This window comes from Cotesia typhae, unplaced genomic scaffold (genome assembly GCF_013202065.1).
Source record: "Cotesia typhae breed Kobodo isofemale line unplaced genomic scaffold, CoteBio_Ctyphae scaffold_152, whole genome shotgun sequence".
Taxonomy (NCBI): Eukaryota; Metazoa; Arthropoda; class Insecta; order Hymenoptera; family Braconidae; genus Cotesia; species Cotesia typhae.
This window is the reverse complement of record NW_027423776.1, coordinates 6,563,738-6,588,864: the sequence shown is the minus strand read 5'-3', so window position 1 is coordinate 6,588,864 and position 25,127 is coordinate 6,563,738. Positions and strand designations below refer to the sequence as shown.

Below are 25,127 nucleotides of genomic sequence, written 5' to 3'. Positions count from 1 at the left end.
CATTAACTATTTTCTATTTCATTTGACATTAAATCATATAATTAAAATAAATTATTTCATTATTCTTATTATTGTCATACAATTCGAGTCACGGCCATGCGAATCAGAAAAAATTCATCCGAAGAAATGAAAGTAAAAACTCTATCTCTGTTTCTATAATTAGTTCTGATAAAATCGAAGATTTAATTTATTTTAATTAATTAATCTTCATAATTAATTGTCTATAACAAAAATTATTATTTTTGCCCACCATACAAAAGCTTAAAAAAAAAAAAAAATCTTAAATTATGATACAAAAATAAAAAATGATAAGTTGATCAAGGATTCTATATTGAAAACTCAGGGTTACATAAAACAGGTTTGTGTATTTACAATTATCTTAATCTATATGTCTTAAACTGTTAAATTTAAAATGGAATACTTTAAATTGGTAAATAACAAATTATAAATAAATAAATTTATATAAAAGAAGAAATATCAGGATTAAGATATTTTAAATATTTAGCCAATTAAATAATATCGCTACTAGTTTTGTCTGTTTTTCAATCTCGACAATTGATCATCAATTATTAATTAATTAATTTCTAATAATTACCATGTTAACTAAATATTTAATAATAATAGATGCGCTCAAGTATTTCGTTATTAAAATTTAAATAAATTTAAACGTTTTAACAATTGAAAGTGAAAATTGAAGAAGAAAACTTTCATTTGTAAAAAAATTAAGTAATTATTTACAAGTGGAGTCAACTCTATAACTAGATGAAAAATTAATATTTTTTTTATATTATATTATATATTTTTTTTTAGCATTTATGATAAAAAAATGTCGTGAAAAAAAAAATAAAGATTTCGATAAGTTTTTTCCTTTAAAAGTTGGATAAAAAATTGGCTTTCATGTTTTTGGATAACATTTTTTTTTTTATGTTTTTGATATTTTTTTTTTTTTTTGAAAAGTACATAAAAAAAAATCAATTTAAAAAAAAAAAAAAAAAAAAAATTACATGGTCCAGCTTGTAAATAATTACCAAAAATTAAATCTGAAATTTTTTCATGTTATTAGCAAAAAAAAAAAAAAAAATAAAAAATTGAACGTATGAAATCCTTAAACCTGCTTAGGTAATACTTGAACACTTCCTAGTAAGAAAAGAAAAGAAATTGTTGCAGAACAGAATTTTTTTTAGCTTATGACAGAGTCATTGAGTCCAAAGAATGCACTTATACTGACAATAAGTAAAGCTATTCCAACATGAACACACACTGCTAACGTACAAACTGTAGCTGCTGCATTGTTCCCTGGCCAAGGGTAGATAGTTGGTCCCTGATCAAGCCAGGGTGCCCAGGTGTCGTTCCGTCTTTTAGGATCGGCCATCTCGTCAATTGGTAGCTTCGGCTGCCTCACTAATACACTGCCGTATTTTTCCAGGATCATATCCAGCTCAGAGACAACCTATTATTATTTATAAATCATAATTAGTCATTCCTATTATTCTGAAATTTTTTTTAATAAAATACTTAGAAAGTAATTTGTAAAAAAACCTTTGGATATCTTTTAGCGATGTTTGTTCTCTCGCAGGGATCCGTAAGAATGTTGAAGAGACACTCTGTTTCATTGCAATAAGAAAAAGTACTTTTGTGCTCGCACACAACTGTCGCATTCTCCCATAAGTGAGTCATATAAGTCGGCTGGGTCATTGGGTGGCCCAAGTGAGCGTGGATCGCCGAGGAGACCACGCTGGTGTGGACCAAAGTGAAATTATAGGCCAGTGCGTCGTGATTTTTTCCAGACTCTCCGTAATACTGATCGTAGTACCCGCGCTTGTAAGTACCGCGGACTAATTTATAATTGCGCTTAATAACTCCTTCTGTTTTAGACTCCTCGTCGATGTTGAGCAGCAGTTCATGACGGGGAGGATCTCTGCCCCGGTTCAAGTGCGGCCAGTGATCCACGCCGTCGATTCCGCCCAAATCTACGACGTTCCCTCCAGCTGCTGAGTACAAAGTCGGTAGCCAGTCGGTCACGTGCATTAGGTTGTTCGCTACACGAGCCATTGCGTGCAATCGTGGAGACCAAATTGCTGCTACAACTCTCACACCACCCTCGTACAACGTATACTTGGTCTGAAAAATTTTATATCAACTTTTATTGTGTTTTAATTACTTTGCTTTATTTTATCTATAAAAAATTTTTAATTGTTTAATTATCAAACTTTTTTTGGTCAATTTTTTATAAATTTAATACTTTATTTTTATATTTACGATTAAAATTATTAAAATGTAAATTTTTTTTAATTTTCAATCAATACTTTAACAGACCGATGAAGTTTTAAAAATTTCGGTAAATCATAGACTTGCTCATGTGAGAAGAAATTGATATACATTGTATTTTTAGCCAGCTAGCGGTACAAATACGCAAGACAGAAAGAAAATCATTTAAGAGTTTTATTTTTTGAAAAATTATTGAATAAAGTAAAATTTTACTTAAAACAGGAAAAATATCTCAATTAAAAGAATTTTCTTGGTTCAAAAATTTTTCTCTTTAAAATAGAATTATTTCTTCCAAATTAAATGACTGAAGAAATGAAAAATTCAATGTGAAAAAATTTTTTTTAAATACTTACACCTCTCAGGGGCCAATTGGATCCAGAATTGCGATGCGTTCCAATAGTTGGTGCTCCATTATCAGTCATAAAAACAATTATACTGTCTTTCAACATATTCTTATCACCTAAAGTCGCAACAATGCGACCTAACGACTCATCAATCCGTGATACCATCACTAAAATCAGTTTAAAAATCCAATTAATTATTTTACATTATATGTTATTATAATAATAATAATAATTCTAAATAAACATTCAATTACAGGCATATTTCCGGCGATTTGGATCACGAATATGAGCAAAGTTTTCCATATAAGGATTGTCGAGCGGTGCTTCTATCGGAGCATGAACACCAAGATGGCTCAATTGGAGGAACAACGGGTTCGTTGTGTCGTGATTTTCAATTATACGTACTGCTTCTTCAGTGAACAAATCCGTGGCATATTGGTTGCGAATGTCGTAAGCGGGACAATCATCTCGGTGCAAATCGAACCCACTGGCATTCTGAAATATTTGTAAGTTATTTTAAAATTTTATTAGCAGTTTATAAAAATTTTTTTCTCAAGAATTCAATTTTATATTTTATAAAATTCAAGTTTTAAACTACTAGATGTCATGTCATTAAAGTTAACCGACGTTCTAAATAAAAAAGGTTTTTTTTTAATAATTAAACTAAAACAAAAAAATATTTTTTAAAAATTGTACTTGCAATTTTTGAAGTTTTTTGTACGTGCAATTTTTTTTTTAATTTTTTTGTAATAATTTTTTCAATAAAAAAAAATTCTAAAAATTTGTAGATGTCGGCTAACTTTATTTTCATTCAGATGTCGGCTAATTTCAGTATAATTAATAATTACTCCTGAAGGTGAGTTGTATCTGTAGTCAAAGTAAGCAATATGGCTGTTATAGAATCCAAAAAAGTGATCAAAACCCCGCTCCAGAGGAGTGTGTTGCTTGGTGTAGAATCCCAGGTGCCACTTGCCGATAAGTCTGGTCGAGTATCCAAGATCTCGGAGATACTCCGGTAGAATTCGTACGTTTAATGGTAGTCCACGTGGTTCACCGCCTACTATTCCTTCCCCTTGCATTCCTATTGATTTAAATAACAGGTATTTTAGATTAATTACAATAATTACATAAACCATCTGTTTAACTGTTTTCGATTAAAATATCTACAAACCCATCCGTATTGGATATTTCCCCGACATAAATGCAGCTCTGGTCGGCGTACATGACGGCAGCGTGTAATGTCTATTCAATATTATTCCGTTGTAAGCCAAAGCATCGATGTTCGGCGTAAAAATTTGACTGGATCCATGGAAACTTACGTCATTCCATCCCTATGCATTTAGAGACTAATTAGTGAGTGAAAAAATTAATAATTGGCTCGAGTTATTTTTAATTGCTGAGTAAGTTATATATTATGTATAGAATAATGTAAAGATAGTTGTAATTCATGTTTTGCTTGTAATGCATAGGGGCAAGTGTGGACATATGAAGATGATGATGATGATGATTACGGCGTTGTATAACTGGTATAGCGGTGCAGATGCCTTTGTGACTTTGAAGAAAATAATTGTTTGTTGTGTCGGTTGTTGTGAGTCATCATCCGAAGAGCATCCTCATTGACCATGTGGGCGTTGATAACATAACGTGTCAGCCGTTAGTAATTGTCTTAACTAAGGCTCTCATTAATTCAAGACAATTTTATACTACAGAGTAATCATATCAAATTAAATATGTAGATATATGGAGGAAGAAAATATTTTAATTTCCTATTTTGTTAACTTTAATTTGAATTATGATGCCTGAAAAAATACCAAGTGGGCCAGATTGATAATGGCAAGAAGAAAGATAATGATGATGATGAAGGTTAAGTTGGGCATTTATTTTGAATCATATTTATGCTTCTTGGTAATTATTTTTATGCAAAGTTTACTACTATTAAGTATGTGATAAATAATAATTGTTTTTACATCAATAGAGATTTTTAAATATTTAAATATTACATTTTTAATCATGATTATTTGTTTTTTACAGACCGGTGTCGAGAATCGAACCCAGGTCTTGCGCGCAAGACTCCTGCTACCTCTATGGTAATTTAGTATCGTGTTAATAATTTTAAATATAAATAATTAGACATACCAAATCATCCACCATGAAGATAATAATATGAGGTGCAGTTTCATACTGTCCGTCATGAAATTTAGCACAGAATCCGGAAGAAAATAAAAGAGTAAGTGTCCAGCAAACGGAAAAAAACCGCATTTTTGTAATTAAAATACCAGGCACAACTAAATTATTTATTTACAGGCACTTTTACTCAGATTTAAGTGAAATGTCCTTAGGGTTCTTGGGAAGAATATCAAAACATGGTAAACCAGCGACTGGAGGCCCTTGATGAGAGCCATGAATTTATATACTACACCCACAATTAAATATTTGTGTGGGTAAGTGTATGTATTTAAAGTTGAATGAAATGTATGTAGGGGATGTGGAAGACTGGAAGATGCTCTTAATGATTACATCAATGAAACAAATAACGTAGCTCAACTTGTTACGTTTATCATGCGTCATGTATACTCTTCTCTATTGCTCTTTCTCGTAAGTCTAGCTTATCAGATTACTTGCATAGTCTAATAAATTTTAGATTCGTTTTTTTATTTTTTAAATATTGGAAATCATACTGTAGGGAAGAAATATGCAATTTTTTATTTGGGAGCCGGCTAATTGTTTTATACGGGTAGTAGATTAAATTGATGTATATTTTTTAGATAATATCAATTATATAACATTTGCAAACATTTACAAAAGTATAACTATAAAAAATTATCATAAAGATTGCCGCTGAAAATGTTTGCCGACGAATAATCGTCAAATTACCCATAATTGTCTTTTAATGCTCGTATCAATATTTATTTATTTATTTTTTTTTTTTTTTTGAATATAAAGTCAATAAATTTTTTTAATTTCAATTCGAAAGAGATAATAATAACTTTATATTGTGTAGTTATAAAAAATAATTTAAAAAGTGTCCTAATCACATTTGTACGAAACTAAATAATAATGATGCGCTACAAAAATTATTTTGCGATAATTAAAAATATAAAATATATATCATAATAAATGTTCGGCAACTCTTTGGTCTCAATATTAACCATTATTAATCTTATTTATGAATCCTATAATTAAAACAACGAAATAGTAAGTCGCCCTATGAAGGGTAAAGGTCAAGTGAAGTTAAGTAGTAATACCAATTACTTTATTCATCGTTTCCTTCCCGAAATACTGGGCGTTTTTAAACCATTGCATACATCATTCATGGTGCACAACATATTACACTACTTTTAATGGAATTATCGAATAATTAAATAATTCAACGTGAAATTAGGGCCCCTATTTTACTTATTCTCTCAAAACCCGTAAGCTAATTAACAAGTGTCAGGTTGTTAAGAAATTATTAAATAATAATTTTAACAAATATTATATTTATTAAAATTTTAAATTATAAAATTGAATTGATGTAAAATTTAAATTATGTGTTAATTTATTAATTATATAAAAAATTAGAAAAATTTTTTTATTTCTTCTTTTGTAACATTTTATTTATCTCTTATAAATTATAAATAATAACCTAAAAAATTTTATAAATTATTTCAAAAAGACCTGAAAATTTTTTATATTTCTTCACATACATTTATTAAAATTAAAATTTGATAAATATTGAAATTGAAGAAATTGTAATTTTTTTAATGTATTTTCTGTTTTTCACTATTTTCATAATTATTAAAACATGCATAATCAAATTAAATTAGTTTAATTAATTGAAATAAGAGATATTAAAAAAATAAATAATATTCTGTTTAATCTTGGATTTAAATTTACGAAAATAATTTCCAGATGACGCTAGCCTCCAATCAGCTGTAGTGCGGTGGTGATGGTAACTGTTGATGTCACGTTACCTTGAAGGTTATTTTGTTTTTAATTAAAAATTTTATTTTATAAAATGGAATAAGAAATGTTTTCTACAAAAAAACAACTAATTGAACGCACTGGTTACAATAATACAGGTCGTTATGATTATTTAAAATTATTATCGACGGAATTTAAAACATCAAAGTCTAGAGGTAATGTTTATTGTTTTGTAAAAAAAAAAAAACAATAACAAGATCACAATAATAATAATTATAACAATATTTATTTACAGAAGCTAGAAAACAAGTATTGGCAAATTTATCAAACTTCGCATATGACCCAGTTAATTATGATTACATGCGACAATTAAGAATAGTTGATTTATTTTTGCATGTACTCTCTGAGTCTGATAAAGTTTTTGTACAATATGCCATTGGAGGACTTTGTAATTTATGCTTAGGTAAGCTTATAACTTATTATATTATTAATTTATAAAATACTGAAATCAGCACAGATCTGATAATTTTTATTTTTATTAAAAATCGAGTGTGAAAAAAAAATATTCATTTGTAATTTTTAAAATTTTTAGATAAGGAATATTTTTTATTAAAATTTTTTTATAACAATCAAAAAAGTTAACAGGTGTCTGTCAATTTCAGTCTCATTAATTTATGCCAAATAATTATATTAATTATTTTTATTTAATCACAGATCCAATAAATAAGGAATATATAATTCGCAATCACGGAGTACAGTTAATAAAACCACTTCTTTTATCAGATGATGAACCATCTCTGCTATCGGCGATCACTACGCTAATATTTTTAATCACAGAAACATCTAGAGCAGAAATAATAACACCAGAACTAATAAACCAATTAGTTTCTCTATCTCATTCGTCAAATAATCGCGTTAAAAATTTAGCGACTATTTTTTTACAAGACTACTGTGGTTTTAATGACACTGAAACATCTGCAGTATCAAGTACATCAACTGAATAATAAATAAAAAATGTATTTATTAAAATTAACAAGGCGACTAAGTATTTCATCCAGAAAATTTACTACGTCAAGTGAATTTGACTTTGAAAGAAAATTCAAAGTTGGCGATAAAGTTTCGGTAGTTAGAAAAATAACCGACGATGATGTAATAAATTTTGCGAAATTAACAAATGATTATAATCCCATTCACGTAAGTGCAGAGAAGAAATTAGTACACGGCGCTTTGCTAAATGGATTTTTATCCGGAGTACTTGGGACGAAACTCCCTGGACCCGGGACGATTGTCGTCCACCAGACTCTCAATTTTCCAAAGCCTTGCTATGCGGGTGACACTATTGACATAACAATTGAAATTTTGTCAGCAAGAAAAATAATAAAATGTGGGTACAAGCTCGTAACTGATGACGAGCGAGTTGTCTTAGAAGGAGAGGGTACATTTGTTACAAGTAAAGTTTTAAAATGATATGACCTAAAATAAATGTTTTTATTTGGTTATTCATATTCTTTTATTACTTAATTTTAATAGCGATAGTTATGTAAAAATGTTATTTACTTTTGTATCAATAATTGCAACGTTGCATTTTTGCAAGTTCATTATTTCATAAGTTTCGTTTACTTTATTAATTACGTTGCTGTCTGTATAAAAAGAGTTTCATCCAAACTTAACTTTCATTGTCACTTGATCTGCTTTCTAAGTATCTATGGTAAGTATTTAATATTTTTAATCGTTTAATTATTGTTCAATAATTAATTGATTTTTTTCAGATGACTTTGCGAGTTTTATTACTTTTATTCTGTGTGTCTGCTGTTCGTGGAAGAGAACATGAAAATTCGGTATTAGCCGTCAACAACATTACTCCAGATTGTACAGATGATAATTCAACAATTACAACAGAAGCTCCTTTGGGTTGCGTCTGCGGTATCTATCTTTTTGAGGCGAAGAAATGGACCAAAGAATTACCAGAAGGAGATCCTGTCATCAGTCATAATATTTCTGAAAAGTTTCCTAACAATCCCGATGGTCATAAATCGTGTACAAAAAAATGTCTCTCAATTGTAAGTCGTGAATTTGATTATTTAAAAAAATTAACCATAAGATTTTTTTAAAAATAGTTTATTTATTGTTAAAAAATTTTTTTTCATTTTCAGATAATAAAATATTTACCTAACAGTCCAACACTTATCTGTAGTGCGCTAAATCGCGACTGTTACAAAGAACGAGTAAGTATTATTAATATTGATTTTTATGAAAAACTTATGAAGAAATAAAATATATTTATTGTATTGTTATGCAGGCTCATTTATTTATAAGGAATGGCAGTGATAAATGGATCCGGACAAACTTATCGGCTGGTCGAGAGTATTGCTGCAAAAACAATCTACCTTATAAGTGTTAAAGTTGAAAGAAATAGAAATATTTTTTTTTTTTTATCAAATTAATTATTAATTTTGTACCTAAAAGATGGAATAATATGTAAGTAAAAAATAATGTAAGCAATTTATTTAAATATCCCGCGGTAATTCTAAAATTAGCTCAAACACCCTGAACTCATTTTTAAACATGCAGCTGATGTATTTTAAAGTCTATTTACTGCAGCTTATATAAATATTTGTTCTTAAAAAAAATTATTTATCAAAATTTGAATTATGAAAAAATTTTTTTATTCAAATTAAATAACAAAACAAAGTTTAAATAACGGCAATTAATTAGTTGGGTCAAGTTTAAAGAGAGCGTTTAAATTAAATTAAATAGTTTGAGATAATAATAGTTTTGGTGATGATGTGGTGAGTGCACTTGAAAGATGCTATCAATTTTCTTGTACTGCGTCTAGTGATTTGTAAATATACTGAATAATACCTATAATTATAATAGCATATTACTATAAAGACTGGATAAAAATAGTTAAAATAAAAAGTAAGAGTGAACTAGCAGTACTGATGGTTAATTTATGCTGGATAAAATGTGCGCTCAATTATTTTCTTGTCCACTGTGTGCTCGGCCTAGTTTTGAATCATTGGATTCACTGCGAATAGGACTTGTCAGTGTAGCAACACGACCACTGCAGTGTCCTGTTTGCAGTGAAACACTTTTAGGCATTGATAAATTGACAATTCATTTATTCGGTCATACGATAAATACACCTGAAGGAACAACAAAATTAATTCACGATAATCAAACTAAAGCAATAACAAATACAGACTTTCTCTATGATAATTCAGTAGATAAAAATCAAAATCAAAATGTTAATTATCAAGGGGATTGTGGGTTGAAAATTGACTTGGAACAATCGACCCGTACAGAAAATTGTTTAGGAAAAATAGTCAATTCATGTGTGATTCAATCTAAAGACGTTGCTACAGTGTCTATAAATAGTTTACACCAGCGTGAGCCACGTCAACTACCATCAGCTTGGTCGAACGATTTATCGCTACACGGTATACAAAATCCAACATCTACTATTAAATTGTCTAATATCGTAGACGTTAAAAGTTGTAAAAATATCTCGCGGATCCAAACCACGGAAGCTAAATTTTTAAATGATAAAATTGGATCAAAATTAACTTTACACATTCCTGAAAGCTCTACGTCAGTTATGATTAATAATTTAAATGATCTTAGTAATTATAATGCTAGTACTAACAGTAATAGCAATAGTAATAATAATGAGGTAAACATTTTACCACAGTTAAAAACATTAAAAAATAATTTAATGGCTAAAGAGAAAACTGAACGGTGTAATATATGTGGCTTTCACTTTCCCGATTACAATATTTTAATGTTACATAAACAAATAGTTCATATGATTGACGAAAAAGATATTGATATCAAACCAGAAGCGTTGTTGAAAAATTATCCTTGTCATTTGTGTCATAAAATTTTTAAGATGCGTGGGAGTTTGATGGTTCATATGAGAGTCGCTCACACTGGTATTAATTTAGGTAACTATTTCAATTTATTTTTTCGTTTCATATATTTTAATATATTTTAATTTATTAATTTTTTTTTCAGGTTCATTATCAAAAGATAAAGATTCAAGTCAAGGTTGCTGTGAAAACGGGTTCAATTGTCCAACTTGCGGTAAAAATTTTCGCAAGGTATATTTTTTTCTATTGGGAATCCCACATTTGTATAAAATTTATTTATTTAACGCCATCTGAAATTTAGAATAATAATATATAAGTGTGTTAATTTGCTCAATCATAATTTGACTCAGTATATTTAATATTTTAACACAAAAATTAATCTCTTAAAAGTCACTGAACTTTTATTACTTCTTTTTTAAAATTATCATAGCTTCTATTAAAAAAAATTGAAGATGATAAATTAATAAGTCTAGTAATTTAAATTTACAATTAATTGATGAATAATAATGAATTTTATTTTCAGGAGCAACATGTAACCCAACATTTAAAAACTCATGAAGCAAAGCAATGGGAGTGTGATGTATGCAGTAAAATGTTTACTACAAAATATTTCCTGAAGAAACATAAAAGATTGCATTCTGGAGAAATGCCATACAAGTGTAATATATGCAACAAGACATTTACATTTCAACAGTCTTATCATAAACACAGATTGTATCACAAAGATGATAAACCACACACGTGCACCACTTGTGGCCGGTCCTTCAAAGAGCTTTCGACATTGCACAATCATGAGAGAATTCATACGGGTGAAAAACCTTTCGCATGCGAAACTTGTGGTTTGTATTTAATTATTTAAATGTATCGTTCAGATTTATAGATGTTGGGAGATTTTAAAGTGCTTTTTCAAATGCTTTCAGTCATTAACTAACTAATCATCGTGTGAAGCATGATATTTATTTTTGTAAGTTTTTTTAAATACTAAATAAATAATTTAATAATTCCGCTTTGCTAATTCAAAAATAAGTAATCATCTTTTTATCTTTATAGGAAAATGCTTCAGGCAACGTGTGTCGTATTTAGTGCACAAGAGGATCCACACTGGAGTGATGCCTTACTCTTGCACTTCTTGTGGAAGGAGCTTTCGATACAAAGTAACTAAAAAAAAAAAAAAAAATTAATTAAATTACTTTTTGTTATAATTACAATTATAAAATTAAAAAAAAATTTTTTTCTCATCTTAGGTGAGTCTAAGAACTCATAAGTGTCCAGTTCAGACAGCGGAAGCCAAAGAATCATTATCAGATCACTCTGAAAATTCCTCCGGTGGAAATGAAGTCACCACTGAAATAGATAACAATAAAAATCTCGGAATCTCAGAAGTAAATCAAGAGAATAAATTTGTCCTGGTAGTTGACAATGGTCAGCCAATTTTAAAACGCGAACAGGAAATAAATTCAACTTTGTCTCAAGAGTGTAACCCACTGTTGCATGAATCACTTCAAATAAATGATCCCGATGACTTTTACCCATTTGTCGCTATTTCGCCAGACCTAAGACCCGATTTGTCCTCACCATCTACAGAAATGAAGCAATTAAGACTTTCATCACCTACTAATGAAGATAGTTATCAGCATCAGAAACTTGACGAGCCTTTTCAAGAAGCTCCAGATCTTCATAAAGACATAAAACATGCCATCGACGGTATCCTGCAAGAAAGACGGGAAATAAATGCCCTGGAGACGATAAACGATGAATCATTCAAACAATTGTTGTATGAAATAGACAAAAAAATTTGACTTTTATTGAATTTATTTTTTGTAAGCTTTCTAAACTGTCAAAACACGACAAATCAAAATTTGTCAAATTTTTTATTATTGTCTCAACTGTAATAAATTATTTTGCTTATAAATTTTCAGCCTCACCTTGAATAGACAGAATAAAAGTTTCAATAAACAAGTAGAATCCTTAATATTTGATATTATCCATCGAGTAGGACATTAAATGTTGAATAAATTTGGTGTTTCGTGTTTTACACGCTAGGCGGCTACATCACGGAAATTGAAGGCCTACTGCAAGAGCTGCTAGAGTTCGTAGTTGACTAGCAAGCAAGGTTGTGAGTTCGGTCATTTTTTAATTTAACTATCGACTATCTGAAAGGACATTTTAAAATTATAAAATAGTCATAAAAGGTTTATCGGTGAACCTTAAAATATCGTTCAAATAAAAAATACCCATTTGAGACTTTGTTATTCTAAATAATTCCACGTGTTCATAACTTTTATTATTTATTGCGTAATAAATTTGAGTTCCACCTTGGCGGAAGGAACTCCCTTTTTTGGTAAGTCGCAATAAATCATAAATATATTTAAATAATTACATTATTATTTTATCTTCGATAAATCTAAAACAATAATTTATTATAGACAAGCGTAAATAGGTACTCACTGTAATTCCAGACATGACATTTTATTAATTGTTAATTTTATCCTGTCACACGTGTTTTGTCAAATGAAATTCATTTAAAATAGATAATGGTGTAAAAATAAATTACAAGATTATTAAAATGATGAAACCTTGGAGATTAATGTGAATAATAGGTTGTGTTTTGATAGAGGTAGAACGTTTTTGATAGAACACGAGATTTTCTTTCTTGCTCAAGTCAAATACAAATCAACGACCAATGAAAAGTCTCGGGATGATCTCCACCAATCGTTCCTCGATTTGAAGGCCGAGACTGGACAAAAGGACCAGCATCAAACAGCTGTTAGATTATCGACGTTGTCATATATATAACACGACAAACGACAATACAACTACTTAATAAATTGTTCTCGTCCTCGAGCAAACTGCAACTGCACGTTTAATTGCGAAACAACGTATTGTATTGATTATTACATCTTATAAAACCAACAGTGCACCAAAAATCATCATAACACTATTATTGATCATCTGAAACAATAATTCATTGTCATTAATTTTTTTCTCCAGATTTAACTTACCAGTGTTTATTAATTAACAATTAGATAACTCGTTATCTGAAAGTACGTCGTTGACATTTTTTAAATGGATGTTCCCGCGGTGAGATCGATGGAGATTTGACAACACCGCGACAGCCATCAACATATACCTACACATAAAGCAAGCAGTAGATATATATATATATATATATATACACAGTATCACACACATGGATACAGTAGAGTATAACCAGCACAATATATTTCTCTGTTGAGTATGAGTCCTCAGTCCTGTTGAAATAAACATGCCGCATACACACTGCACGCCACGCACTTTGGCTTGCTTTGGCTTTAGGCTGGTTTCAGGCTCTACCTCTACCTCTACATCTACATCTACCATCTACCATACAACATACAACAACACAGTTCTACAGTTCAGTTGTGTTTCATTAAAAGTAAACTCGTTACAACGTTCTATCCGATACTCTCCAACACCTGCGCATTGGTACCTTAGGTAACGCACCAGCACCAGACAAGAGTTTCTCCGAGTATTGTATCCAAGTATCGCCTTTGCTGTTGTTGACTGTTCACTACTCAGCACACAAGCTCTCCATAGCATCCATTAATTAATATTTATCAATCTCCAATGAATTCAAAAAACCTACGGACTAGAAATTACAAACAAATAGTGATCAGTGTCAATTTGATAAATAGTTATTGATACAATAATTACCAGTACAGTGTTTTATTGTGGTGGATTTGATGTCTTAGCCATGATTGAACGCATTGTCAGGCTGTCTGAGGCCACAACCAACTAGTGGCTCGTCATCCATTATTATTATCATTTTTTTTTTGTTTAATTTATTTAATTTTTTTATTTACAAATTTTTTTTTTTTTTAGTTTATTCCTTTACTGTATTATTAAAAATAATATAAAATCAAGAGTTTGTTCTCGAGTCTCGAGGGAGTATGGTAAGCAGAAGACATTAAATATAATATTGATATTTATTTAAAAATTTTTAAATAAACTCTAGGTCGTATTGCATTGTCTGAATTTTTATTACTTAGAAGTTGATTGCGTCTACACTGACATTGTTCTTGTCTTTATTTTTTTTTTCTCCAATTTTTCAGCCGTTTATCAAGTGGGCGGAGCGCCTCCTGTAGGCTCCCCAATCCTAAGTCTGATAACCCGTACATTTTGATAGTACTGTAATATAACAGTAGAAGAGTGAAGAGTTTCATTTGGTCGTCGTCGACCTCGTCGGGGTAGTGACTTGGTAGATTTTTTTTCCTTTGTATACATATATCTTCATTGTACATACATATAGTTTGTGTATATGTCTGCTGTCGAAATCAATTGTGTGTGTTGTATCCGCGAGAGCTACCCCCTACATTATTGTGCATGCGTGTACTGCGCTACACACACTTAAACATCGTACATCGTACACCGTGTCTCAAGCACTTCACAACCAGTACAAGCAGAGAGCGGACGATCATACCTCACATTCGATTTTAATATTACTAATTTAATTATATTGTATCACAATGGTTTTCACGGTTCTCAATACTCAGGTAAATTCATTTTAATTATTCTAAATTATAAAAAAATATTATTTTATAATATTTATAGCTATTTATTTATAAACAGTCTATTTCTGTTTGTGTTGTAGGTTACTTAGGAAAGTGTGCGTGGATTTAACTATCTGTATACGTGTATGTATGCATATATAGATATACAATAATTTAATATGGTATATAGGGTCACACATTGATAATATATACCAAGTTGCATGATTCCCTCTCTCTTTTTAGCCTACCTCTCAGTCCCTGAGCTCTACTCACGGGTTCTGGCGACAAGAGAATCGGAGAAAGAGAGAGGGAGAAACAAACTCGTCCTCCATTACTTTATACCAGCAAGCAAGCAAATGGTGGCTTGCTGCTGCTGTGAGGTCTGTGAGTAAGGGCTTTGTTATTCACCTACGTTTTACTTCTTCACTCTTCATATCAGCCACTGTTTATACAATTACACAGTACTGAAATAATAAACGTGTGTGTTGTAAGTTCCAAGATAGATATCTATCAACAATTTGATTTTTCTCATTACGTTGACAACCTAGACCATGATCATCATCAGTTGCTAGCTGCTGGTGGATTCACTCTTATTGCCGTCGCAGTTACAGTTCAGTTTTAGTTTCTCGTGGTTTCCTCATGTGTACATTCCAGTGATTCGTCAGGTTTTACTGATAATTTATTTTATTTTATTGTTTTGTCATTTTTTATCATACTGTTGATTGAGACAAACCAGACCAGTAGTTATTATTTTTTTTTTTTTTTTTTTTTACGATGTAATTGTTTTTTTTTTTCTGTATGTTGCTTTTTTTTTTTTATCTTTTATTTGTTTCCATACATAAAACATTGGTTTTAGAGGAAAAAAAAAAAAAAAAAAGTGTTAATTGCGCATCTAACTACAAAACATCACAATTTTATTCACTGAATTAAAAATAATATAATTATAATATTTTATTTAATATTGTGATAATTTAATAACAATGTGATGTTATATACTGGGAGCTTATATATTTTATATAAATGGTAGTAATCAAGTTTAATCAGTTTGCGAAATTTTTTTTACGAGCCATCAACTCGTGTAGAATAAATATTACACGTAACCTATAATATGCATATATGTCGATAAAAAAAAAATAATAATAATAATAAATAAATAACTAATGTATTAGTTTGTTTACGCAACGTTTGATTATTATTTTTAATATTTATTAAAAAATAAAACATTATAAAATAAATAATAATGTTATCAATTACAATGATAATTACAACCATTTATTATTTGTTTAATTTCAGACAGAATAGTGGCATGCGTCGATTAATCTATGGCAGATCAACAAGATCAGTCGTCACTCGGGGGGTCTGTAGAGAAGGCTAGTGCTTCAGCAGACGCCTCTAAGTTAAGGGGGAAAAATAGCAGCTCGGCTGGTTCGAGAAAGCGTCAGGGAACTACCACCGTTGTTGCTACACTAGGAGAGAAACGTCGTAAGCAACAGCAGCAGCAACACCAGACCGATTCACAACCCTCACAAGCTTCTGCTATCCCCGTTCATCGGCGCTCAATCGATTTATCCAAAGGAGAAAGTAAAGCCAAAGGAGATCGTAAAAACCATGGAAGTGGTGTAGGATCAGTTACTGGTAAGTATTCCAATAAATACAATCAATTAATTTTATCACCCTTTTTTTCTTCATTTTTTTTTGTTTTAATAAATGAATATTAACTCTAATATTCTTTCAGACGCGGATAAACAAAAAGCACATAGTTCTAGTAGCAACAGTAACTCTGGAAGAAAATCTGCTGTTAAAAGTACTGTATTTGAACTTAATTCAGCGCCCATCGATTGCGTGGCTTCCCGGACTCGGTCTCGTGTTCCTCAAGTCCCACAGATTATTCAAACCTCGAATAACTTTCAAGCTTCACTGGCCAGCATTTACAATAATATTTACAATAACAATAACAAAAAATCTTCCACTACGCTGCCAAATTTAGCAGCATCACCAAGCAATTCCTTCATCAGTCATCCGTCGACGTCTCGTGGACGAGGTAATTACACTAATTACAATATCTAGAAATTTTCTAAACCATAAATAATAAATAAAATACTAATATTTACGTCATAATTAATAAAGACTTTTTGACCCAAATATTTTTAGGTTCAAAATTGCAAACTGTTGGAGGTAATTACGCAAACGGTGGAACGGGTAGTCAAGTTTTGGGTGTCAAGTCCAGCATCAGAGTGGGTAACGCAGCTAGCAACTCTGTGGAGAGCGGAGGGGGGGCGTTGGCACATGACGGGGCAGGCACAAGTGGCGTTACAACGTCCACTGGCGGCAACCCCCCGGTGTCTGCCTCCGCGAGTGCCAACTTTGCGCACCATCACCCAACGCACAAACATTTGTTACGTTCACGAGTGAAATTATCTGGCGAACAGTCTAAAGAAGTTTCTGCTACAACTACTGGGGCTAATAAGTCACTGAGTAAGCATCATAAAAAAGACAGTACAACGGGATCCTGTTCGAGCTCACGGCATCGTTCCCAGTCACGTGCTAGAAAATCCGCTGCTGGAGAGAGTAGTACTTCGACTGCTGCCATTGCTGCTGCTGCTAATGCACTTGTTATGTCTACGAGTGACTCACTGACTAACAGCACCGCGATACCAACATCTGCGTCTGCGTCCGGAGGACAGTTGAATCTTTCTGTGCCTGAAGAGGTGTCTGCAGCCAGTGCGACTCCTGCGGCACCAAGTGGTGGTCCCTCTGGAATGTCTGGAACCACTGGAGATAGTGAAAGTGATGATGGAGAAGTTGGTCGGCTGCAAGCGTTACTTGAAGCACGCGGACTGCCTCCTCATGTATTTGGAGCTCTTGGTCCACGTATGCAGCATCTGCTTAACCGCAGTATGGGCGCCAACTCAGCTGCCAAAGCACAACAGCTCCTACCTGGATTACAAGCCGTTGACGACGAAGGCGAGCAGCTGCAAGCGGTGATAGGAATGGGTGAAATCCTTGTGATGGGAAATGAAGACACTCTCGCTGGTTTTCCGGTCAAACAAGTTGTTGCAGCCTTAATAAACTTGCTTGGAATTGAACATAATTTTGTAATTATGACCCATGCTTGTAGAGCTCTTACTTACATGATGGAAGCATTGCCGAGGTCATCGACAGTGGTGGTCGACGCGGTCCCTGTTTTTCTTCAGAAGCTCGAGTCAATCGAGTGTATGGACGTCGCTGAACAATGCCTCACAGCTCTTGCTATGCTGTCACGCCGGCACAGTAAAACAATTCTTCACGCCGGTGGTGTCTCAGCTTGCTTAAAATTCGTCGACTTTTTCAACATAACGGCTCAACGTGCTGCCCTTACAATCACTGCTAATTGTTGTCAAAATCTTCATCCCGATGATTTCCATTTGGTCAGTGATAGCCTAACTCTGCTCACCACTAGACTGACCAATCAAGACAAGAAAAGTGTCGAATGTGTTTGTCAAGCTTTCAGCCGATTAGTTGATAGTTTTCAACATGATCCTGTGATGTTACATAAAATTGTTACACCCGAGCTCTTGCAGAATTTACAACAACTGGTAAATATTAATATAAATTTTGATTTTTTTTTTCCTTTAAAAATGTACTTAGATTTTGAATACAATTAGGACTTAATTTTTTTTTTTTTTTTTTTTTTCAATTACAGCTTATGATTACACCGCCAGTAAATAGTATTGGCAACTTCATAACTGTTTTACGAATGCTCTCTGTGATATCAAATCGCTGTCCTGATTTGGCGCAGCTGCTTCTTCAACAAAATATTGCGTTAACGTTGAGTTATCTATTGACTGGATCTCTGGAAGTTAAAACAGAAGATGTTGAATTAGTAACAAGATCGCCTCAGGAGTGGTTTGAAATAACTTGTCTGATTGAAGAATTAATGCCTCCATTGCCAACAGACGGTATATTTAGTGTAAATAATTTACTTGAAAGAACAACCAGTCACCAAGAAACTGTTCATTGGGAATGGCGTGACGAAAGACACTGTTGTCATCCATTTAGCACTATTGATTCTCGAATTATAGAGGTTTGTTAAATTATTCTTAATATATTGCCTATCTAAAGCTATGTACATGTTTTATATTTTATTTAAATAAATAAATATTTTAATAACAGATGGCTTTTCAAAATGGAGAAGACGAAATTTGCCTTTCAACATTGGGTAGAACCTACACTATTGATTTAACTACTATGAAACAAATAAATGAAGACATTGGAATGGCTCGCAGTATATACCGTCGTGTAATGACTGATCCTGCCGAGAATAAGAGCCCTACTTGTTCATCAAGCATGGATGTTATACCGCCGGTAATTGAGACAAACGAGTGGCTAGTATCTTTCATCAGAACATTGTTTTCCGTTTTATATGAGGTCTACAGCAGTTCTGCTGGTCCTGCTGTAAAATGTAAATGTCTCCGTGCTCTTTTACGCATGGTCTACTACGCGTCTACTGATCTTCTCAAAGACGTACTCAAGAATCAAGTTGTATCCTCTCACATTGCTGGGATGTTAGCTTCACAAGACCTCAGAATAGTTATCGGTGCGCTGCAGATGGGGAGCATTCTAATGAAACGATTGCCTCAAGTATTTGGTGTACACTTCCACAGAGAAGGAGTCTTACATCAAATTAGACAGTTAGCTGATCCTGAGGTTCCTCTTGGCGTATCACCACCCAAGTGCCCTTCTGGTAAATTTATTATTTTATAATACCTAGTTTATTTTATTTATTATTATTATATTTAATAAATTATTTTTTTATTGCTATAGGTACATCATTACCAAGTCCACAACCGGGTCCATCAAACACACCAATTTCATCAACAATGACTTTATCTTCAAGCAGTGCAATGTCCCCAGTCGCATCGCCCACGACTAATGGAAATATTTTATTCGGGTCTATTGCAACAAGTCAACTTAAACCAACTATTGCTTCACCGATGGAAACCCGAAGCAAAAGTGATTTAAATACTAATGCTGAAGAAGCAAACACACCACAAAGTGCTCATTTGTAAATATAATTATTATTAATAATTTAATTTTCAACAATTAATACGTACTAATTATTAAATTTTTTTTTTTTTTTATCAAGGTTTGGAGATGTATTGAAACGAAAACGACAAAATAAAAAAGGTAGGTTTTCTCGTTTGGGAAACACAACTACACCACAACAAACTCAACAACCAGATTCATTATTTACTGGTTTTACGCAAAAAAATAATAGATTTTTGGGTAACTTAAATCCCGCAAGATGGGGTAGAAAATCATCAGGCTCAAGTGGTTCTGGTGAAAAAAGAGATTCTACATCATCAGCTAGCCTTACTAAACCACCAAGCAATCCAAATTTAACTGGTGGTAATCGAGATAAAGCTAAAGCATGGGTACGCGAACAAGCGTCAAATTTCCTCGCTAGGTATCAAGACGATGCACCGTGTACACATCCAGCGCTTACGGTACTTTCACGTCTCACCGCTGCTATCCAACGCTTACAATCAAACGAATTGGATGAAATGTTATCAGCGTTAACAGAACTGCGTGATATTGTGCTTGAAAGTGATATTTCACCGTTTGAAATGAATTACAGTGGCCTAATAAAGGCATTATTAAATTACCTGACAACAACCGACGCACCGGGTAATCGTTACGACAGATTGCGAATGTTCTGGAAACTATTTGCAGAATCGACAATGCAACAGGATGGTATTAACATCATTGAAGTTAATCCAGGAGCATTTGGTGCTTTAGTACATAAATTAAATAGTTGCGTTGCACAGTTGGAACAATTTCCAGTAAAAGTACACGATTTACCAGCTGGATCTGGAGCCGGTCGCGGAGGTACCAGTGCCCTTAAATTCTTCAATACACATCAATTGAAATGTAATTTACAACGGCACCCAGACTGTAATAATTTGAAACAGTGGAAAGGCGGCACAGTTAAAATAGATCCTCTTGCATTAGTTCAAGCTATTGAACGTTATCTGATGGTACGTGGATACGGTAGAATTCGTGACGCTGAGTCGATGGTCAGTGACGATGAAAACAGCGAAGACGATATCGATGATACCTTGGCGGCTGTTTTTATAAGTCAAGGGTCTAAGCATAAGCTTCAATTTTTAATTGGAGATGAAATCCTGCCATTTAATATGACTGTTTATCAAGCTGTCAGACAATTTAGCTGCCCGGGAATGGATCACTCAGAGGCCGAGACTGATAGTGAACCGCCTCTGGGTCATGACGCTGTTTGGGTTCAAACTCACACTATTTACTATCGACCAGTGCCCGAAGAAGAAGTTTCTGCCTCGCCTAAACCGGGCTCTAGCTCCCAAGGTACTTCAAGCAGAAAAGGTAAAGGTAAAAGTACAAAAATTAGTTCTAAAAGAAAAGAAGATAGTTTTTGGCTCGAAGGTGTCATACCACCACCCAAGTGTCCTCTGGCTCCGTATTTATCGCCAGCATTGCCGTCGGTCACTATTTCTGACGCTTCTTTAGACGGTTTGTGTTTACTTCGACTGCTTCACGCGTTGAACCGTCACTGGGGTGTATTGTTCCCCCATTTAAAGAGCCCAGCTCTACTGTCTTCACAAGATTTTATAAATACTAAAATAGCCGCTAAAGCTAATAGACAATTACAAGATCCACTAGTTATTATGACGGGTAATTTACCCTCTTGGTTGCAACAAATAGCAACAGTATGTCCATTTTTATTTCCATTTGAAACGAGGCAATTACTGTTGTATGCAACGTCCTTTGATCGTGATCGTGCTCTGCAGAGACTTCTTGATTCAGCGCCTGAATTATCTGGCTCAGACAGTCAAGAACGCGTGACACCACGCTTAGACAGACGCAAACGCACTATTTCACGAACAGATATTTTGAAACAAGCTGAACAAGTTATCCAAGATTTAGCATCAAGCAAAGCTCTACTCGAAGTGCAATATATTAATGAAGTTGGTACTGGATTAGGTCCAACACTTGAATTTTATGCTCTAGTTTCCCGCGAATTGCAGCGTGCAGATTTAGATCTGTGGCACGGTTCTTCAAATCCTGATGCTACGGGTTATGTTAATGGATCTAAAGGATTGTTTACAAAGCCAGTGCCGTGGAATACTAAAATTCCGCATTTAGCTAAACTTAAAGCTAAATTTAAATTCTTAGGAAAGTTTATGGCCAAAGCGATTTACGATTCGCGTATGATAGATATGCCATTTAGTTTGACATTCTATCGTTGGTTATTGGGAGAAGAACACACACTTACACTTGCCGATTTGGCCTACGTATGCCCAGATGTTTATCGTACGCTCAACAGACTTCAGGAAGTCGTAAGACGAAAAGAAGCCATCGAAAGAGACCAAACTTTAAGACCACACGAAAAGGCTCAATTGATAGAGTCACTTGATCTAGACAATTGTACAATAGCTAATCTAAGTTTAGTCTACGAGTTACCGGGTTACGAAAACATTGAATTGAGAAAAGGCGGAAGTGAAATACCCGTTACAATTCACAACTTGGATCAATATATAAAGGTAAGTTTTGTACAATTTGTCGAGTATGGTGTTGGCAGAATGTTTGAGTATTTTTTTTTTTTCAGCTTGTGGTTCATTGGTTCCTCAGTGAGGGCGTTTCAAGACAAATGGAGGCATTCCGAGAAGGTTTTGAGTCGGTATTTCCAACAAATCAGCTAAGATTATTCTTCCCAGAAGAGCTCGAAGCAGTATTTTGCGGTCATGGACAAAGTGGCGGCCAGTGGGATGTTAAAATTCTTATGGAATGCTGTCGAACTGATCATGGTTACACACCGGAGTCACGTGCAATTAGATTTTTGTTTGAAGTTATGTCGGAGTATAATAGCGAAGAGCAGAGACAATTTATACAATTTGTTACGGGATCTCCTCGTTTGCCCGTTGGTGGTTAGTATTTTAAGCATTTCAAAAATTATTTTATTTACAATTAATCTATATTATTAAGAGAATGAGCAAAATTTTGTGGCCAGTATATTTATATGATAAAATGGGCTTTTATGGTTAAATTTGGTAACGTTGGAAAGGTCTTGACCTGAAGTTGTACCTTTTCAAGATTTCATATCATTCTCACCAATAGTCAATTTATCATGATAAGTATTTAGGCTGCATTAGAAAATGCTCTATCTATAGATACATAATTAAAAAATGACCTTGTTTCTTGTGAACTATTGACATTTTTAAAGATATAAGCTCATCCCGTTGTTACACTCATCAAGACCTTTCATTTGAGTACCCACATCAATTTTTCATATATTTATATATGTATATATCAAAAATATATCAAAATGCATATGGGTACTCAAATGAAAGCTCTTGATGAGTGTAAAATCGGGATGAGCTTATATCTTTAAAAATGTCAATAGTTAAAAAAGTACAGTGCAATTTAATAAAAGTCATTATTTAATAAAGCAAAATTTTATTTATTTATAGTGATTGCAAGGTTGTTAGTATTTGATTAATTTTTTTTGTTTTTGTTACAGGTTTTAAGAGCTTAACTCCACCATTGACAATAGTACGGAAAACATTCGACGCTTCAATGAAAACCGATGATTTTTTGCCTTCAGTAATGACGTGTGTTAATTACCTTAAATTGCCGGATTATACAACTTTAGAAATAATGAGAGAAAAGTTGCGGATAGCTGCGCAAGAAGGCCAACACTCTTTTCATCTGTCCTAGAAATTCATTTTTAATAATATTTGTATCCCTTTTTTTCTAGGATAGGGACCATAAAACATTTTTCGCAAAGCCAACGTAATATATAATTAAAAAACAAAACATAAAATTAATATTTAATTTAAATAAAAATTAAAAAATAACGTCTCTCACATAACACCATCAATGTTAAATTGTGAATTTTTTTTTTGGTTTTTTTTTTTTTTTTTTTAGTATCATTTTAAATGACTTTATTTCTTTTTTATGAGCTCGAATTTTAATAAATTTAAATTTAATATAAGTTTGATCTTACATATAAGTCTCGTTAATTTATATATATATATATATATATATATATATATATATATATATATATATATATATATATAAAATAAAAAAACTTCAAAAAACTTCAAAAAAAAAAAACTAAAAAAAACCAACAATAACGATTTAATTGATAGTATAAATTTAATCGCGCGACCGAATTGCCGGATACAAAGAAATGTTTAAGTAAATTAAAAGCAATGTCTTCAACGTATTATAACTGAGATAAAGCAAACATAAAGTAAATAATAATTATAAAAATAAAAATAAACAAAAAAATCATTAAGAAACATGTGGAGACAAGGAGATGTAAATATTAATAATAGTTATTTCAGCATAGTTTGATATACGCAAACAAATAAATACTTTATCATACAGCCACGAAGCACTGATACTATTGGAGTTATAAAAAATGAATACATGTGAGGACGATTAAATGTGTTAAGTCAAGTTTTATATCGGTGGTGCACTTCGGTCACCGTGCATCGCCAATGCTCATGTTTTATGTCAAAGACATGAGAATATATAAAAATAATTTTAAAAAATAGAAAAAAAAAATTAAAATTAAAATAAAAAAAAAGATTCAGTTAATAATGTGCGATAAGGCATAAATTGTAGGTATAAGAAATCAACGTCCCTTGAAGATAGATGAAAAGGAAAAAATTTTAATAACAGTGTCTTGCTCGTTGTGTTGTAATTGATCTCTTGTTTGCTGTCAGATATTTAGCAGAGCTTTTGTGCACTGCAAAATATCACGCAACACTATTTAAGTTTACTTATGAGTTATTATTATTATTGTTTATCATCATTATTATTTCTTATTATTATTATTGTAGATAAGGTAGCGAAATAACTTTAGTTTAAATTAAGGGTGCGTTATCATCGTCAGACGACCCCGGCTTGCTATTAAATAAGTATTTTAAATAAATCATTCAATTATGGTGAGTTTATATACATAAAAATATAAATTACTAATTATAATTAATAACCAATAAGTACCAATATAAATAACACTGTCGTTTGTAACTATTTTGAGATAAAAGATACTAGATTATTTATCATTTGTTTTTTCGTTAATTTTAAGGATAATCATTAATTGATACCTTTATTTTTTTGTTTCTATGAAAATAAACGAATGAAAAATATATATATTTTATAATTTTATTTAATATCTTAATAAATAC

At 32.2% G+C, this 25,127-nt stretch overlaps 5 protein-coding genes and 2 long non-coding RNA genes across 17 annotated transcripts; 5 read left to right on the top strand and 2 right to left on the bottom strand.

Annotated features, from left to right (window-relative positions):
* Positions 1–243: 243 nt before the first annotated feature.
* Positions 244–4,999, bottom strand: LOC141536421 (arylsulfatase B). The gene is made up of 7 exons (XM_074256927.1): positions 4,749–4,999; positions 3,784–3,943; positions 3,461–3,693; positions 2,867–3,107; positions 2,622–2,779; positions 1,540–2,121; positions 244–1,450 (listed from the first exon to the last, which is right to left on the bottom strand). The coding sequence occupies exons 1-7, from the start codon at positions 4,869–4,871 to the stop codon at positions 1,181–1,183; spliced, it is 1,767 nt and encodes a 588-aa protein (XP_074113028.1). The 5' UTR covers positions 4,872–4,999; the 3' UTR covers positions 244–1,180.
* LOC141536454 (uncharacterized) lies at positions 3,890–4,781 on the top strand. The gene is made up of 3 exons (XR_012480732.1): positions 3,890–4,012; positions 4,082–4,517; positions 4,644–4,781. It is a non-coding gene; the product is annotated as an uncharacterized LOC141536454 (long non-coding RNA).
* Positions 5,000–6,529: 1,530 nt separating the features above from the next.
* Positions 6,530–7,994, top strand: LOC141536363 (uncharacterized). Its single transcript, XM_074256841.1, has 4 exons — positions 6,530–6,730; positions 6,811–6,978; positions 7,230–7,502; positions 7,540–7,994. Exons 1-4 carry the CDS (start codon positions 6,622–6,624, stop codon positions 7,980–7,982), a joined length of 993 nt encoding a protein of 330 aa, XP_074112942.1. The 5' UTR covers positions 6,530–6,621; the 3' UTR covers positions 7,983–7,994.
* A 91-nt stretch (positions 7,995–8,085) lies between these two features.
* On the top strand, positions 8,086–9,008 carry LOC141536445 (follicle cell protein 3C-1-like). The gene is made up of 4 exons (XM_074256962.1): positions 8,086–8,223; positions 8,285–8,575; positions 8,669–8,740; positions 8,815–9,008. Exons 1-4 carry the CDS (start codon positions 8,221–8,223, stop codon positions 8,914–8,916), a joined length of 468 nt encoding a protein of 155 aa, XP_074113063.1. The 5' UTR covers positions 8,086–8,220; the 3' UTR covers positions 8,917–9,008.
* Positions 9,009–9,155: 147 nt separating this feature from the next.
* LOC141536416 (uncharacterized) lies at positions 9,156–12,303 on the top strand. The gene is made up of 5 exons (XM_074256921.1): positions 9,156–10,459; positions 10,530–10,615; positions 10,908–11,223; positions 11,435–11,538; positions 11,629–12,303. The coding sequence occupies exons 1-5, from the start codon at positions 9,469–9,471 to the stop codon at positions 12,181–12,183; spliced, it is 2,052 nt and encodes a 683-aa protein (XP_074113022.1). The 5' UTR covers positions 9,156–9,468; the 3' UTR covers positions 12,184–12,303.
* Positions 11,955–14,212, bottom strand: LOC141536451 (uncharacterized). 5 transcript variants are annotated; one of them, XR_012480729.1, is made up of 5 exons: positions 14,078–14,212; positions 13,575–14,012; positions 12,833–13,514; positions 12,310–12,537; positions 11,955–12,093 (listed from the first exon to the last, which is right to left on the bottom strand). It is a non-coding gene; the product is annotated as an uncharacterized LOC141536451 (long non-coding RNA). The 5 variants fall into 5 exon arrangements; XR_012480730.1 differs by lacking the exon at positions 14,078–14,212 and having other exon boundaries at positions 13,575–13,744; positions 13,854–13,988; XR_012480726.1 differs by lacking the exon at positions 14,078–14,212 and having other exon boundaries at positions 12,833–13,336; positions 13,387–13,514; positions 13,575–13,967.
* Ctrip (E3 ubiquitin-protein ligase ctrip) lies at positions 12,531–25,088 on the top strand. 7 transcript variants are annotated; one of them, XM_074256898.1, is made up of 11 exons: positions 12,531–12,725; positions 14,246–14,316; positions 16,207–16,548; positions 16,649–16,954; positions 17,041–18,488; positions 18,596–18,976; positions 19,066–19,636; positions 19,717–19,957; positions 20,039–22,469; positions 22,535–22,853; positions 23,447–25,088. In XM_074256898.1, the coding sequence occupies exons 3-11, from the start codon at positions 16,236–16,238 to the stop codon at positions 23,641–23,643; spliced, it is 6,207 nt and encodes a 2,068-aa protein (XP_074112999.1). In that variant the 5' UTR covers positions 12,531–12,725; positions 14,246–14,316; positions 16,207–16,235; the 3' UTR covers positions 23,644–25,088. The 7 variants fall into 7 exon arrangements, with proteins under 7 accessions (XP_074112999.1, XP_074113003.1, XP_074113006.1 ...); XM_074256902.1 differs by lacking the exon at positions 14,246–14,316; XM_074256905.1 differs by lacking the exon at positions 12,531–12,725 and having other exon boundaries at positions 14,170–14,316; positions 17,065–18,488.
* The last annotated feature ends 39 nt before the right edge of the window (positions 25,089–25,127 follow it).

What these genes read in the sequence shown, in the direction of transcription:
- LOC141536445 (XM_074256962.1), top strand. An exon ending in CAAAAAAATGTCTCTCAATT is followed by an intron (nt 8,576 to 8,668) that starts GTAAGTCGTGAA and finishes TTTCATTTTCAG; the next exon opens with ATAATAAAATATTTACCTAA. An exon ending in GCGACTGTTACAAAGAACGA is followed by an intron (nt 8,741 to 8,814) that starts GTAAGTATTATT and finishes ATTGTTATGCAG; the next exon opens with GCTCATTTATTTATAAGGAA.
- LOC141536416 (XM_074256921.1), top strand. Translation starts at nt 9,469, where the DNA reads ATGCTGGATAAAATGTGCGCTCAATTATTTTCTTGTCCACTGTGTGCT. An exon ending in GCGGTAAAAATTTTCGCAAG is followed by an intron (nt 10,616 to 10,907) that starts GTATATTTTTTT and finishes TTTTATTTTCAG; the next exon opens with GAGCAACATGTAACCCAACA. An exon ending in TTTCGCATGCGAAACTTGTG is followed by an intron (nt 11,224 to 11,434) that starts GTTTGTATTTAA and finishes TTATCTTTATAG; the next exon opens with GAAAATGCTTCAGGCAACGT.
- LOC141536421 (XM_074256927.1), bottom strand. Translation starts at nt 4,871, where the DNA reads ATGCGGTTTTTTTCCGTTTGCTGGACACTTACTCTTTTATTTTCTTCC. An exon ending in AAATCGCCGGAAATATGCCT is followed by an intron (nt 2,780 to 2,866) that starts GTAATTGAATGT and finishes AACTGATTTTAG; the next exon opens with TGATGGTATCACGGATTGAT. An exon ending in TCGCTAAAAGATATCCAAAG is followed by an intron (nt 1,451 to 1,539) that starts GTTTTTTTACAA and finishes AAATAATAATAG; the next exon opens with GTTGTCTCTGAGCTGGATAT.
- LOC141536363 (XM_074256841.1), top strand. Translation starts at nt 6,622, where the DNA reads ATGTTTTCTACAAAAAAACAACTAATTGAACGCACTGGTTACAATAAT. An exon ending in ACTTTGTAATTTATGCTTAG is followed by an intron (nt 6,979 to 7,229) that starts GTAAGCTTATAA and finishes ATTTAATCACAG; the next exon opens with ATCCAATAAATAAGGAATAT. An exon ending in TGAAACATCTGCAGTATCAA is followed by an intron (nt 7,503 to 7,539) that starts GTACATCAACTG and finishes AAATGTATTTAT; the next exon opens with TAAAATTAACAAGGCGACTA.
- Ctrip (XM_074256902.1), top strand. Translation starts at nt 16,236, where the DNA reads ATGGCAGATCAACAAGATCAGTCGTCACTCGGGGGGTCTGTAGAGAAG. An exon ending in GTCGACGTCTCGTGGACGAG is followed by an intron (nt 16,955 to 17,040) that starts GTAATTACACTA and finishes TAATTAATAAAG; the next exon opens with ACTTTTTGACCCAAATATTT. An exon ending in ACTTGGATCAATATATAAAG is followed by an intron (nt 22,470 to 22,534) that starts GTAAGTTTTGTA and finishes TTTTTTTTTCAG; the next exon opens with CTTGTGGTTCATTGGTTCCT.